The sequence below is a fragment of the Tasmannia lanceolata genome, unplaced genomic scaffold, assembly GCF_043159265.1.
Source record: "Tasmannia lanceolata isolate RefF3 unplaced genomic scaffold, GAP_Taslan_0.1 ptg000048l, whole genome shotgun sequence".
NCBI lineage: Eukaryota > Viridiplantae > Streptophyta > Magnoliopsida > Canellales > Winteraceae > Tasmannia > Tasmannia lanceolata.
The window spans coordinates 4,750,712-4,767,342 of NW_027518725.1; the positions used below are offsets into that span (position 1 = coordinate 4,750,712).

The 16,631-nt window shown below is 38.7% G+C and overlaps 1 protein-coding gene across 1 annotated transcript; it reads right to left on the minus strand.

Annotated features, from left to right (window-relative positions):
* Positions 1-952: 952 nt before the first annotated feature.
* LOC143864137 (uncharacterized) lies at positions 953-13,229 on the minus strand. Its single transcript, XM_077374960.1, has 13 exons — positions 12,415-13,229; positions 10,696-10,814; positions 8,897-8,996; positions 8,663-8,795; positions 8,529-8,592; positions 7,630-8,404; positions 6,566-6,895; positions 3,285-5,978; positions 3,124-3,196; positions 2,892-2,977; positions 2,542-2,661; positions 1,817-1,917; positions 953-1,597 (listed from the first exon to the last, which is right to left on the minus strand). The coding sequence occupies exons 1-13, from the start codon at positions 12,994-12,996 to the stop codon at positions 1,258-1,260; spliced, it is 5,517 nt and encodes a 1,838-aa protein (XP_077231075.1). The 5' UTR covers positions 12,997-13,229; the 3' UTR covers positions 953-1,257.
* Between the last annotated feature and the right edge of the window lie 3,402 nt (positions 13,230-16,631).

Consider the following 16,631-nt stretch of genomic DNA (forward strand, 5'->3'; position numbering starts at 1 on the left):
ATATAGAGCAATATGATATTTCTTCCATAAGGTCTGCCAATTGTCCTGGGAAACTTGCTCAAGATAGCACACGGTTGTTCAAGATAGCTCATGGTTCACTAGGTTTCCAATACTAAGTAAAAAAAATAAAATTCTAAACACTTAAACATCCCCATTCAATTGATTAGGGATTGTGTCTATGTCCCCCCACAAGACACTCAAATGGACCACATCATTTGTACATGTCCCACACACACAACAATTAAATAACTTACTACTTTTAAAGAGTTCAATTAAAAGAAAAGAATCACTAATGAAAATAGGAAAAGAAATCTCTCTTTTACTTTTACCTCTATAAGCATCTAAGCGTTGCTTTTGCATGTGTGATACAGTAATAGCAGCCTTATGGCAAAGGGGTGTAGGTATCAAAAGCAAAGGTGTTCATTTTCCAAATATCTAGCTGTTGTATGGTAAGCTAACAAGTAATGACAGTGCAGCAGAAAAGGAGCATCAATGTCGTTTAGTAGCAATTCCATCCTAAAATTTCTGCTTATGAAATTAATCACTTTGTTGGAACTTTCAATTTCTGAAATTTTCAGAATCACTTTTTTGGAGCGACTCCAAGGCAGTAGGCCCAATGCACTCAACCATCATTTTTTTAGATTTTCCATTCTCAGGAAATTCAGAATCAGATAATCACTCCAGAATGTAAAGATTGGATTCAGAATACCTCAATGAGGGAAATTTCTGCAAAGTCGAAACACAAAAGAAGGTAGGATATGAAAACAGAGGTTTTTTTTTTTTGGGACATGAACCATATATAATGGGGCCAGTAAATAAATGATTTGAATCAGGGATGTGATATATTCACCCCCATTCTACTACTTTTACCCTACAAGGGGGTGGCCGTGGAAGAAAAAGGGGCCAATATATCCTTTCCCTTTGAATCATAGAATATATAAGATGAATGATCTTTGAACAGTAATGATCAGTAAAAAAATTTCCTGTGCTTTATGTCAAATACAAGACATACTTACTGTAACAGCATTCGTGAGGATATAAACATACAAATTACAGACTGATGCTTTCATACAAAAAGAACCCTCATTTTACATGCTACAAATTTCAAACACAGAAGCAAGAGTGGCAGTAGAGAACACCCTTTCTGCACAAAATGGGCAACTATGGTACACCCTATATGGATAATGCCTACATCAGTATTAGAATATCAAAAACTCAGAAATGAGAACTCACCAGAATTGGCAAGTCAAGAGTCTCCTATTCAACCATACTTTCTCGTAAATCAGGGGCGGCAGGTGATGAGATCGGAGAAGGCTGTGATATGGGTGATGGTGGTGCAGGCAATGGTGACTGTTTTTCATCAGAACACAGTTCTACTGTTTCCGTTGACAGTGTTTTTACGGTAGGTATCTTTTCCTCGACACCATCATCAGAACATAGTTCTGCGGTTTCTTGTTGCAGTGTTTTTTCCGTAGGTTTCTTCTCCTCGACACCATCTGAACATAGTCCTGCTTCTGCAGTTTCTTGTGGCAGTGTTTTTTTGACAGGTTTTTTCTTCCCCTTGACCTGTTTCTTCCCTTTCTTGACAGCCTTGGACCTGTAACAACAACCAAAAAATCAAAGAAGAATCACAAAAGTTCCCACTTATGCAGAAAGTATGCTGGTTAGCATAGATGATATAAACTCAAATCACCAGGACTGATAGGTTCTAAAGCCTAGAAACTACAGAAGACTAACCAATCCTTGGGCTTGGGACTGGCACTACAAATGAAATGATCGTGACCCTCTTACACATAAGCAATTTCAAACCACTCACTTTGGGTTAAATTTTTTTTCCACTGGATCATATGAAGGGTCAGATTTCCCCGACAAATCGTTCACAGCTTGTTTGATTGCATGAATTGTCATTTTCTTTACCTGTTACACAATCAAAATCAAGGTAAATCATTACAACATGGACGTTAGAATCATTGACCAAATTCAGATTCGGGAATAATTCTTCAAGGTAAATGTTTGAAAATTGAGAGAAAACATGAATACATTTTAAAAAATAAAAAAAACGAGTGCATGCACAATATAGTACAGGTAGACTGCATGGCATACTGGTTAAGCACATCTATAAATACTGTTAATGTTGTGGGTTCAGTTCGTACTGTTTGTTTCCATGAATATTTGAATTTCCTTCTGAGATATTTGAATTAATTTCAAGATTTAATGGCAAAATCACAAATTTCACATGAAGAAACTTTTCATGAAATTTCACGAAGAATTAGCATTTTATTTTTCAAAATATAGCCAAATTTGAAGCAACCATGGAGAGCTGGCTCAAACCATTCCAAAAATAAATAAATGAAGCGCTGGCTCAATTAATACTCTCTTGTTCAGACTGCTTGGCTATGAAGGAGCCGAGTCCACTGGCCCACATAAGAATTTACCATACAAACAAATACATGCATGGTAACACAAATGCACAAATAGTATGTATGCATGTATATATAGAGAGAGAGAGATGACACATAAACTAGGAAGAGAAAGGTTTACCTCTAGTTTGTCCTCCTTAGCCCTATGTTCCTGGGGAAGTACTCGGAATTCTTCTGTAAGACGGACACACTCGTGGACATTTTCGGGTGACACAAAGTCGAGTGCAACCTTTATACAAGACTGTAAACAACAAAAACAAAAGCTTCAGAAGAAGTCAATGAGTGCTCAGTAGCATGCCCAGTGGTCTGCCCAATGATACAAGTTGATTTCACCGTAAACTGCCAACAAAATCACTTCATTCTTGTTCAACACAAAAACAAGGAAACACTACTACAAAATTTTCCTTGAGTAACCTGTTTGTTTCTTAAGTAATCATCAAGTATGCATTAACGAATTCATGGTGTACGTACTTTGAGATTTCTAACTTGGTGAGGACAGCCGGCAGGAATAAAGACAGCCTCTCCAAGTTTCTGAACAAATGTCCATGGTTCAATTTCTACACAAACACCAAAGCATCGAAGATATCAATTCTGATTTCAGAGTATCGACAAACAAACCGCCTCCCCAATATAAGGTATGAAAAAGGAAAATGAGGGCAAAAAACATTAAGTCAACAACTAAACTATTATGAAGTAAACTAACCAAATTCTTCCTTCAGCTTTCTTTTATGCTCCAAAGTTAAATAAAATATTTGGTCATGAATAGGATGCACAACCTGATCAATAAAAAGAAGCATAAATTACAAGTAATTGTCAAAATGGAAAAACTGCAATGCCCCTTTTATATAATCCAATTTTGGTTACCTGATTTACTGGAGAACAATGAGTGTGTCTGAATTCTCTGTAGTGCTTCCTAAGGTATTCCTGTAGCTTAGGAACATCTTGTCTTCGAAAAATATCCCAAAGAGCACCGCCAGTTTCAGGTTTGGATATCAACTCGGTGCCAGAATCGTCAGGTCTTTTCCTCTTCTTCTTCTCACCCCTACTGACCTTTTGAGACACGGAACTATTTTCAGAAACTTTAGGAATATTTCTGCAGCTACCAGTATCCTCCCCCATATTATCCTCGTTTCCTTCTAGCAAGAGATCAGAAAAACCATTTTCTCCTTTTCGCTCATCAATTGAAGTGTCTTGTGCTTCACCAGTACAACTTTTTACTACAGAAGAACTAGTCTCCCCCTTACTGCGTACTTCCCTCGAGGCATGACCAAGTCGAACTTCAGATCTCAACTTATTGCCAGAAACTCGAGGTCTTCCTCTCTTCATCTTTCTACCCCCAACTCGCTTTTTCTCCGCATTCTTTTCAGAAACTTCAGGCTTCACCTCTGCATTCTTTTCAGAAACTTCAGACTTCTCCTCCCCATTCTTTTCGGAAACTTCAGGCATCTCCTCTGCATTCTTTTCATAAACTTCAGGCATCTCCTCCGCATTCTTTTCAGAAACTTCAGGATTCACCTCCGCATTCTTTTCAGAAACTTCAGGTTTCTCCTCCACACTCTTTTCGGAAACTTCAGGCATCTCCTCCGCATTCTTTTCGGAAACTTCAGGCATATCCTCCGCATTCTTTTCGGAAATTTCAGGCTTCTTCTCCACACTCTTTTCAAAAACTTCAGGAATATTCTGATCAGAAACATCATGGGTATTTTTAGCAGGTTCATTGCCAACATAATTACCAATTCCCTCTTCTGTTGGGAAATCAGAAAAAACTTTTTCACCCATTGGCACATCAATCAAAGTCTCATGTGCTTTTAGAGATTCTTCAGCCACATCATCCATTATCACCTCTTCTGGGGGAAAACTAGAACAACCAGTTCCAGCATCCTTTTCACCAGTTGGAACATCAGGTCCCTTATAATTCCCAGTTCTAATGTCAGAGAAACAAGCAACATCCCCTACACTTAGGTCAGTGGTATTAAATTCTTCATTGGTTTCAGTTCTGAAATATGAATAGGCATCACCCTTATCCTGTTTCTCAACTCCAGCAAGCTGTTCATTTATCTCTCCATTGACATCAGTAACACAAGTATTTCCTTCTGTCCAAATTCCGGTTCCAACATCCATGATATTAGATGTAGGCATGATATCCACGCCGACCAAGCCCCCCTTTTGCTCATTAAGGCCATTACCAGGTTGCTTATCACCACTAACAGCATGCAACTCGAGACTGTCCCACTCTCCGTCAGCAATGCCAAGAACAGCATCTAGCTCTAACATGCATTTCATTAGAGATGGTCCTGCGTGCATCACATCATCATCTGTCTGCTCCTTTATCATAAAGGGATGCCCTTTATTATCTTGAGATCCTTCCCTCTCTTCCAACTCATCTCTCTTGGATATCTTTTGGTCATTCAAACTACAAAACCCATTTTCTCCCTCTCGTTCCTCAATTAAAACACCAACATATTCATTCTCTTCACTTTTAATACCAAAGAACTCAGAACCTTTCTCTTTCTCTTGCCCATTTTCTTCATTGCTTTCAGTTTTGCCTAAACAAGTCTCACTTTTGCCCTGTTCTTCAATTACAGAAAGTGACTCATTTATCCCAGCCTGGATATCAATAATACCCATATCTCTCTTTTCCCAGACTCCAGTCCCAACATCCAGTACTTTTGACATCGGTGAGATATCCAAGCCAACATGGTCTTCTTTTTGCTCTTCAAGGACGTCATTACATTGTTTATCAATTGCAAGCATGACCTGAGACTGACCAGCTCCTACAATTAAATCCTCAGATTCAGGACACACTCCATCAATAATGGCAATGGACCCCACACCATCCAGTTCTCCACCAATAACGGCAAGTGGCTTAACGACATCTAGGTCTGACATACATTTATCTACAAATGTTTCTTTGTGCGTTTCATCAGCCACTTGCTGATTCTTCTGGATTGCACCGCCATGCCCATCTTTATTTTGAGTTCCATGCCTCTCTTCCAACTCATCTCTATTGGCAAGATTCTGCTCGTTTAAACTAGACGACCCATTTTCTCCGATTTTTTCATCAATTAAGTCATCATTATCTTCATGGCCTCCAGCTTTGACAGAAAAGTAACCACTCTCCACATTTTGTTCTTCAGTACCAGCAAGTTCTTCATTTGTTACATCTTTGAAATCAGAGAGAACCCCGGCATTACATTCAGAGTCTCCAACCACAACATCTAACTTGTTCTGTTTAGGTCCGATGCCAAAGCTAATTTCACCAAGACCATCATCAGATTGCATATCTGGCATTGTACAAAACAGAACAGTTTCTAAAGTGGAAGCTTCACATAGAGGCAATTTAGCATCAGTAGACATGACATGTGATTGGAATTTATTCACCACTGCAATGTTTTTCTCAGGAGATGGTGCAGGGTGCTTCTCATCAACCTTCTGATTCAGTTGAATGATACCAAGTTCTCTTTGATCATGAGCACAATGCTTCTTCTTGAAATTTTCTATACTGGAAAGTTGTTTAGAGTCCAGAACTATTTCTGCAGTATGCATCAGAACATTCACCTGAAATGGAAAAGGCATAATTAACAAATTAGCTTTCATAACCACGATTAATCAATATGCAAGGTAAAAGATAATCACTTTATTACGAACTATCATCAGGAAAGAAATATTAATGAAATAGGAAACCTAGTCAGACTCAAAATCAGGTATGATCCAAGCAAACACAAACTTGAAAAACATAAATTCTTCTTTCCAAGACAAATTTGTATTTGTAGCTCAAATTAGAGAATCAACCAAATATGATTTCCGTGCCATAATGAGCGTATCCATGGATACAAGTTCAATCGGAGACTGAAAATGGAAGTACAGAGGCTATAATCAGAATTTATCTATGAAACCTTCCAGGATGGTTTTGAAGTTTGAAAATAATGGCAGATATTTTTGGTGAAATATCACCACAAAAAATAGAAATGCCAAGAACATCCATTTAAGCGTAGGTCCGACCATGTTATGATTACCGAGATAAAAATTCAATTTTATAGAAAAGCAACTTTTTTCAATAAAATGGCAGATTCAATAAAGTTTCCATATTGGAGTTGAGTTTTTAAATATTGATAGAGACAAGACTTCATAAGAACAAAGCATACCGCGTCAGACATATCACAATGAAGCTTAGTTACTGAATCTCCCCTCCCAAGTTCTTCAGCTGTCCCATAAGCTATATATGTCTTAGGTCCTAGATCCGGCTTTAGGGTTCCTGCTGGCAGCTTTGAAGCAACATTAAGAAGACCAAACTTAGGATCCGTATATTCCTGATATGGCAATGAACCAATAAACTCGGCACCATGGCGTGGTAAGCGTTCTTCAAAGAACTTAGAAGGGGGCCAATCTTTCAATTTGAGCATCTCAGGCCAAAGATTGTAATGTTTTCTACCCTCTGTATATCCTGTGAAAAATTGGTGAATATTAATCTCAACCTGCATATTATCACAGAATTTGATGCAAACGTTAGATATAATCCACCAGTTTAGAACACTGATGAAAGAGCAAAATAAGAACCACACTATCAAGAATGAGGACAGATCCGCATCACAACAAAGGAAGAAATACAGAACAAAATAAATGCAACTATGAACTAAGGAAACGTCCATTAGAAAGTATGGCCAATCAGCCGTTTACCTACAATGTATTATTTTAAAAGACGATTTCGAATCTTAACAGGCATCCGGGTCAGTTTAGGAATCAGTGGATAAAAAATGCTTAGTTCAGTTTCAACAATGGCAGCATCCAAGCCTAGATATAAGTTTACTATGTTGCTCTGAACAAGTATAAATGCCTATATTAGAAACAACACTCCTGTCAAAACAGGCTACTAGTCCAACATTTGACCCTAAATGTCGTATAAACCAGAGTTAGATACCTAGAAAAGACACAAGAAACCCATGGACTGATTCACATGCTCGGAGGCAGTAACAAGTTTACTACAATTACAGAATGCAATCCCAATGTCTATATTTAAGAGTTGAGGTGAATTAAGAAAAAAACTGTAGTGAAAGGAACATGGCTTAAGGACACATGAGGCCAAGGAGAACAGGAAACCATAATGTACTATGCATAAAGCAGTGACTCCAACTTAAGGAATGTACATAGAACATAAAAGTAAAAATTTAATAAATATTTGGCCATACAATATGAGGGCAATAAAACTAACCTCGCACCAATCCAGGCAATCAAGAGCCTTCACTGTCAAAGATTCGGAATCAGCCTTGGATTTTGTCATCTCACGAAATGCACGCCACATTACAAATGGTTCCCAGCTCAAACCGGAAGTGAGGTCAGGAACATTGCGAACAATCACTGGCTCACCTTTCATCCAATGCAACTGGAAATGCACTAGGTCATTATTTCGAGTATCTCTTGCACTTGGGCAATATAGACAGTTGTCCTCAGAATCTTCCCTAGAAGCTGCTTTCCGCGAATTACGGGAATCAATATGACCACCTGAGTTAAGGCATGAGCATCGAGCAGAAATATCAGGCAATCGCAGAAATTTGTTGCAGTCAGCAATTTCTTCTGTATTCCTTTCCAACACCAAGATGCTGTCCTCCGGAAAGATGCACTTGAGCTCCAAAAGGCAATCGCTGCAGCCACCCATCGCCTTTGGGGGGCAAGGAATACTACCATTACTGTTGGCTTCCCATTCAGCCAATGGCCTGACATTTTCCGTAGAAGTCTCCCCTCCATTTACATTTTTCGTAGAAGTCGCCCCTCCAGGCACATTTGAAACTCTGTTTCGCCCTTTAGTCTTGGGAGCAAAATCACCATGCAAATAACCTTTCCCTCTATCTGGATAATGCACAACTACTGGCTCATCACCACCTTGTAGGCGACCTTCACGGATCTCCCGGCAACAACTAAGGCAGAGGTCATATGAACAGTTTGGACAGCTTCTATGAAAGTCAATAATAGAAGTTTTGCAGTTGTCACTGGTCCAGAAAAATATTATAAATCAGGTTCTAGACAACATAAGAGACCAGCACAAGAAAGAAATGCTAAACAAACTTGCTGATAAGTGATAACTTTACAACAATTTAGGAAAGAGAAATCTACCAGTAAACACGCTCGTCATTAAAGGAAACCGCCTGTTGAAGTTTGATTTCAGACGGTAATAATCCTATTCAAATGGAAATTTATGTTAGGAAAACAATTAAGAAGAATGATGCCGAAAGTCTGGCAGGTTTTACCTCGAATCCTAGCCTCTAACTCCTTTTCCCGTATTTGATCTTCATTTATTTGTTTCAGAAATGGGAGAAGTAGATCTATCAAATAAAGAGACCGTTGCTTTTTTTCAACTTCATTTATCGTCCTCGTTGCAATCTGCAGGTGAACCATGAACACATTCAGATGGCATCGAAAGAAGTAGGACTCTTGGAGGATCAAAGTTTATTATAGTGAAGAATGATATATAATAAACAAACCTTAGGTATCTTATACGTGCGTAAACATGCCTTACAATTGCAATTTCCAAGACAGAATGGGCAAGCCTCTGCAAATTCTGCCTCTGACATGTGAGGATACCTGTTGTTGATCCAAAGAAAAGCAGTGAGACAAAATATGATCCGCAACATAGATTAAATTGCCAAATCACTCCGATGCAATGGATCATAAAAGAAAACAAAAAGGGACGGTTACATTCATTTTAGATGCTTGTATGCAGTGTAGATCAATTTCGTGATTTAACTATTTAAAAGTTTGAATTAGTCACCGATAAGGGGCTGATTTGGCTGAATGAACTGTGTAAACACACTAATAGTGGACATAAGATTTTAATTTTTTACAAAATTCTAAATGTGTAAGAAAAAAAAATGATCTGCAACATAGATTTAATTGCCAAATCACTCTGATGGAATGGACCATAAAAGAAAACAAAAAAGGGACGGTACATTCATTTTAGATTCTTGTATGCAGTGTAGATCAATTTCATTGTTTCAAACATGATTTAACTATTTAAAAGTTTAAAGTAGTCACCGAAAAGGGTTGATTCGATTGAACAAACTGTGTAGACAAACACTAATAGTTGACAGAACAGTCAAATTTTTTACAAAATTCTAAATGTGAATAGACCATAGCTAGGATCTAGCACATTCCAATGGATGGCCCATTTGAAATGGATTGCGACTCAAACACTAAAAGTAGGATCCGAAGAACGCTCTAATAGGATCCAACCGATAAGTGATCTGAATGATCATGACCCAGGCATAGGTGGACCCGATCCGAATTAGATCTGCTAACACCCCTAATCCTTAGACCCAACATACATTGTAGATATCAATTTGTTAGTGAGCTTTTTAGGAACAAAATGACAATCTATTTTAAATGCCTCTATCACTTAAATTTTTTGTAATAAACACGTGGGCCCCATTTTATGCACCTACAACTTAAAGAAACCAAGTGATATTGGTAAAAAAGACCATGGACCCGCTCCTATAAGGGGCATAAAATACACCTAAAGGACACTTGAAATTAAAATATGGGCCCAAGGATACTCCCCATCAGCTTCACAGATAACAAATACAATATAGGATTGTAACATACTCAAAATTTATATTGGATGAGAGAAGGACAGCCAAATACATTTAAACCCATCAACAACTGTAATAAGGAATTGCATACCCAATTGTAAGCATCGCTTTTTCAGATTTTTCTTATAACACATTTCATTCCAATTATGAAAAATTAATTAGAAAATATAAAAATCCCAAAGACCACACAACCTCAGTACAGCTGGACAAAGTCTGCTCGCATAGTACTCCAGTAAAAGAAAAAAGTCCATTAAACTCCACTATTGTAGAAATCAATATACCAATCAAAGCAAATGAAAGATCTTCAACGTGGTTTAGTGCGTAACATGGAACATAATCTAGAATTGTAAGTGTAAGGAAAATAGGAAACTATAGCAAAAAATTAAGAATATCTAAAACAAGTTTAAAGTGCAAAATCAGAAACTTCAAATTAATACACGTAAAAAAAATTAAACAATCCGAAGAGCTAATTCATCAATCAAACAGTAACAGTCATTTGTTAGTTCAAACCCAGAAAGGAAATAGGAAACTATGGTGAAAAAATATGAAGGTCTAAAACAAGTTTAAAGTGCCAATCAGCAACTCCAAATTCATACACATAAAAAAATAATCAATCAGAAGAACAAAGTGAATGATTCATCAACCAAACAGTAACACTCATTTGTTAGTTCAAAGTTCAAACCCAGAGACCATACCATCGCCCTACGCACAGTACACAGTATCTCTTTTTGCATTTGCACCAAACAATCCTTTCTTTATCACTTCTCTGACACTGATGGCACATTCTGCTTTCCCCTTTTTTCGCCTTCTTACGCTTTAAACACAAACATTAAAAACAAAACCCTCAAAATAAGAAGAAAGAAGAATAGTAATCAAAAGCAAGAAGGTTAAACCATAGTTGCTAGGTTGGGAAGCGAGTGCGAGAAGCAAGGGGTTTAGAAAAGAGAAAATGCGGGTAGCGAAACGCTCTAAAGAGTAAACAGAAAATGTGTGAAGCATCATTGAAAGTCAACACGAGGCACATAAGAAGCCACATTAGAAGCGAACAGAAAGTACATAAAAAGAATAGGATTGTAGCGGGGTTGGGAAGAAGGGTTGATATAGGTAAGCATAAAAGTAGAAAAGAAGACTTCATGACTAATTAGAATTACAAGTTTTAGGAATTTGCAGTTTCACATGTGTTATTCATGTATATTTAATGAGAAAACTGTTCCTACACATATGTGTAGATAAGTTATCTACACACTAGCTTAAAATACAGTGGGGGCTACATTATTTGGGTGATCCAAACCATTCATTTTTAAGGCCCTCACATAGATAGGGTGTCCACAAAAAATCAGATCCATAGGATCATCCTAACCATTCGAACTGTGGAGGCAAAAAATGGACTAATTTGTGAAGGTTTAAAGACATCCATTTTACTTCCACAAATCGTAGGGTTGGGATGATCCTATGGATCTGATTTTTTGTAGACACCCTATCTATGTGAGGGTCTTTAAAATGGATGGCTTGGATCACCCAAACAATGTGGGCCCCCACTGTTTTTAAGCTAGTGTGTAGAGAACTCTCTACACATATGTGTAGGAACCGTTTTCTCATATTTAATATTAGTTTTTGGGAAAACATCGACAATAATTTTCATTTGAAATTTAAGATGAGTTTTCAAGTTTTAAATGCACTTTTTTTTTAAATACGTTCTTCTAGTATTATATGGAGAAAATATTCTTTTAGGAAGAAATAATGACCATAATAGGAAGCGTACTCTTACTTAAGAGGAAGCACGTAGGAAGAAATATTGCATCAGTACGTATACAAGTGTCGGAATCCGACAAGGGTATCAAGTGTCGGATTCGACAAACCTCAAAAAGAATGATTCGTGGATTCGCCAATATATTTTAATCAATCCATATTTTTTTAATATAATAATGACCATAATAGGAAGCGTACTCTTAATTAAGAGGAAACATGTAGGACGAAATATTGCATCAGTACGGATACGAGTGTCGAAATCCTATCAAGTGTAAGTTTCGACAAACCTCAAAAGGAATGATTCGTGGATTCGGTAATATATTTAAATCAATCCTGGATTTTTTTTTACATAATAATATGACTATAACAAGTAATATATCAAAAAATTTAACCGGATGAGTAGATATAATGTGTTATTTCCATATAAGAAACTTACTATTAGGATGGGTAAAACTCAAAATATGCGATAATTGTCAAGTTGTGGTAGTAGTATTAAAAAATGAGATCTAGAAGTGTCTCAAAGAATCCTATAGGAATCCGAGGCATGTCCGACACGTATTCTTCGTCCATTTCGAAGAATCCATGTAACATGGGTACGAGGAACCATTAACTATAGGTTTATACAAACAAACAATAGAGCATATTGCCAGGATTGAAACCCTCACCAGACCCAAACTAATCGACGCAGAAAGATCCACCCCGCCTTCTATATCACTCATAATTTGCTCTTTCCTCTTTCTCTTCTCCCTCACACTCTCCATTTTCTCATCCAAATCCCCACGTCTCGAAGGCCGTCCCCGCAGTTTCATCTTCAATAGTCTCCCCTCCTGCCATTTCTTCTTCGCCATAATCTCATTCTCTTCATTCCCACGCTCAACATTCAAACCGCCATTTCCTCGAATTGGAACCCTAAAACCCATTTTCACCTTCTCTCCCCTCATTCTAAACCCTACGTTTCCCCTCTGTTTCTTCGCCGGTATAATCTCATCCTCACTCTCATCAATATCTCCTCGGACTCTCTTTCTCGATTTATTCTTATACCCTTGTTTCTTAACCAAAGGTTCAGAAACCCTAACAATAGCATTTTTCCCTTCTTTCCTAATCCGAAGGCAATGCTGTTGACACATGTTTTTACCTGCGATCTTCCAATTTTTGCATCGCCAAAGCTTCCCGTCGTTCCGATTGCAACGTAGCTCATCGGGAGGGGTTTCGGAACTCTCTTGTTTTGAACTCTTGCCGGATTTCATGGCCGGAAAACCGGATTTGGAAGCCGGGAAACCGGGTTTCGTTTCTGCAAGTCCGGTTTTGAAAAACTACGTCCCGCCAAATACAGAAAACGCGTGGTGGTTTTTGCCTTTTTAGTTCTTTCCGCTGTACAAAGGAATACTAAAAAAAGAGGGCAGAATAGACAGGAGCGACGGTAAGTGGTGTTATTATAGATATATAGGAGAGGAAGGGGACTGCGTGACTCTAACGTGCGCCGAAGGGTGTAACTTGTCCCGTGAACCAAACCGTTCATTTTTTTGGGCCCCCCACAGTCAAGGATCGCTAAACTTTGGATGATTTATTTTAAACCTTGTATAGGTTAGGTAGGCGAGAAAAGTTTCCACGGCTACTGATATTGGCACTACTACCATGTTTTGATAATTGCACTAATTCATTTTGTCTTTATTATTTAAACAACTGTCAGAGGTTATTTAAATTTCTCAAAATGCGTTGGGAAGAAAATTAAAACATAAAAGACAAGCTGAGTTTGTGCTATTAGTTAAACATGATAATGCCAAAAACAAAGGCCCACTTCCCGTGCGGAAATCCTCGGTTGATCAGAGATGGTTAGGAAATTGGCGCATAGTGCGTGGGTCCCAGAGTTGAACGGTTTGGATCACTCATGTAAGTGTGGGTCCACTACCCCAGGTGTCCCGTGCCGTGATCCCACGATGGCAGGACACTGTACAGTCTGTACTGTATTTGGCCCCTTTTATTCCCCGTTCACCCTCGCAGTGTAAAAAGAGATGTCATAAACTCATAGTACACTAGAGTCTAGAGGGGGTGGCACTGGAATAAAAGGGGGCAAATATATCACTTTCCTTTTCACACCACAGCCATGGTATGGTGGCAGGGGGAAGAAAAGGGGCCGAGTACATCATTTACGCAGTTTTTAATACAGTGGGGCGGCATGTGCCTTCGAGTTCGCTTGTAGCCACAAAAGTAAAGTGGGTCCACCTGAATGGATGTTCTAAACCGTTTAATTTCTACATTGGAGCCCTTGGATGATTCTAAGATGGCCCGTATGTGTAACTTTTCACATGATCCAAACCATTCATTTCCTGGGCCCCACGGTCAAGGAGCTCAACCATTTAAACCCAGCAAGGTTAGGAAGGCGGAAAAACGAAGGCCTGGGGTTCAGTGCGAGAATCCTCAGTTTATCGGATGGTTAGTGTGTTGGTCTCAGAGATGAACGGTTTGGATCGTTCATGTGAGTGTGGTAACCATTCATATATTGGAAATAAGGGTGGCAACGGTTCGGTTCACCCCCAAACTTAAACCGAATCAAACCGAATCGAAACCGAAATACTCCGAACCGAACCGATAAAAAGGGACAAATTTATCGTTTTCCTATGAAAAGGAGTGCATTTATCATTGTCCAAACCGTACCAAATCGAACTAAACCGAATCCGAACCGAACCCAAACTGAAACTGAAACCAAATTTTCGGTTCGATTGATTTTGCCACCCTCAATTGGAATAAAAGAAGGAAAATGATATATTCGCCCCTTTGCCTTCACCAAGCCACCCCCTTATGGTGTTAAGAGACTAGGAGAGTTGTCATAAATGCACTAGAAGAGTAGAAGGGGTGGCCCAATGAAGAAAAGGGGGTGAATATATCACTTACCTATATGAATTGGTAACTATCGTATGATCTAGACTGTTCATCTATTGAGACCCACCATGGCAGTACGATGCAGTGTATTTATAACACTCTTTTTACACAAGGCGTGGCCAGGTTTGCTCCCCAGTGACGAGTGTTCGAAACCCCCTCGTTTACCTGATGCGCATGGTGCACCTGGGTGCATTCCTAGGGAATAGTCCGGCCCTACAAAGTGGGGTGGGGATACCCTATGGCATAAAAAAAAGAAAAAAAGAAGAAGGCGTGGCCGGGGGGAAGAAAAGGGGGAGAATGTCATTTCCCCGTTTAAATCGTAATCAATATCACCCCTTTGCAGAGTTTTAATACGGTGTGGGCGGCCGAACAGTGTACTTGCACCTACAAAAGTGTAGAGGGCCCACGTGAATGGATGATCTGAACCGTTCAATTTCTGTATCTGCCGGTACCCAAAAATTGGGGCCATAAGATGATCCTTCGTAAAGCCTTTGATTTGTTGAAATTCTATTACAATTTACAACCTACCACCCCTTTTATTTGTCTATTCCTATAAAAAAGGGATTTGCTAGGGACCATCACAAAAGGCATTTCATGGGCGGGCTGTTGCATGTGAGAACAGCTACAAAGGCTCAGATTTTGTCTTATTCATTTAATTCACCTAAGGTGACTGCCCTCTCACATGCAACGGCCCATCCATGAAATGCCTTTTTGGATGGTCCCTAGCAAATCCCTCCTAAAAATAACTTCATTTTCAGGAAAAGACAAACAAAAGGAGGGTGAAAATAGGCATTTGACTAGTTGGGTGGGTGGGAGTTAAGTTGGTGAAATTTTAGTTCCTCAAAAGGCTGGCAACAGAAACCTTCGTGGGAGAGGAAGATGGAATGAATGATGCAATTAATGTCCATGCTATTTGTGCTTGTTTATCATAAGTGAAGATGGGCAGCCTAAAAATTGAGGAGGACTGATAGATGCAAGGGCGCCCATGCCTAAAGAACAGGAAAAAGGCATTTGATTGGATCAATGAGTGTATAATGTATATGAGTGAACCCGTTTGTAATCGTAGGAAAACCAGTAATATGGTTTGGGTGTTAGGTCCTCTTTGGTTTGCAGGAATTGTTTGGAAATTTTTTATTTTTTTTTTTCAAAATTTATTATTTTTCCATTGGCTTGGCTGATTACAATTACAAATGAAAAACAGTAACTCGAACCACCATAGTTCTGGTTTTACTTAGTCCCCTATCCCACTAGAAAAGCCAGGAAACAGAAAATTTTCTTAGGAATGTTTCCCCTGCAATCCAAGCATAGAGGCATCAAAATGAGGCCCTTAATCTTCATAACAAAAGGCAAAAAGGGTTGTTTAGTTGCCCAATTACTGGGTTTTACAAGGTGTTTTGATTGGTTTTAGGTACCCCATCATCTAGGAGCCTACTTGTCTTGTCTCTCCCTTGCCGAACCATGTGGCATGACTTTTGCCCCCCACCAAACTAATTGAAAAAAAAAAGTATTTTTTGCTAGTAGAACCTTGGGATTTAGCACTCTTCTCTCATCTCTTCTCTCTCTATATTGGTAATGACTTTTGGTAATGACACTCTATACCATGAAACTACTGCTTCAATTGGAAACCGAACACAACTTACCACTACTCTACGCGGAGACTACTTCACTACTGTTAGACCTATTGCCTACTTCAGTTATAGTTCACTCTACTTCGGTTGGATTAGCTGTAATGAGCATAGCATGCCACCGCCGATAACACCAGTTAATCTTCCACAAAAAAACACATGAAAATACCCAAGATCGTGCACAACAAGATGGAGAAAAATATATACCAACAAACCACAACTACCAAAGGGAAGCAAAACAAACAATCACAAAAAAACAAGAATATACGCGGTTCACCACAATAGGCTACTGCACCACGGACAAGGCAACACACAATTCACTATTTTTTTATTTTTTTTGAAAAATAGTACAATGTTACCTCCACCGGTAAAAGCCA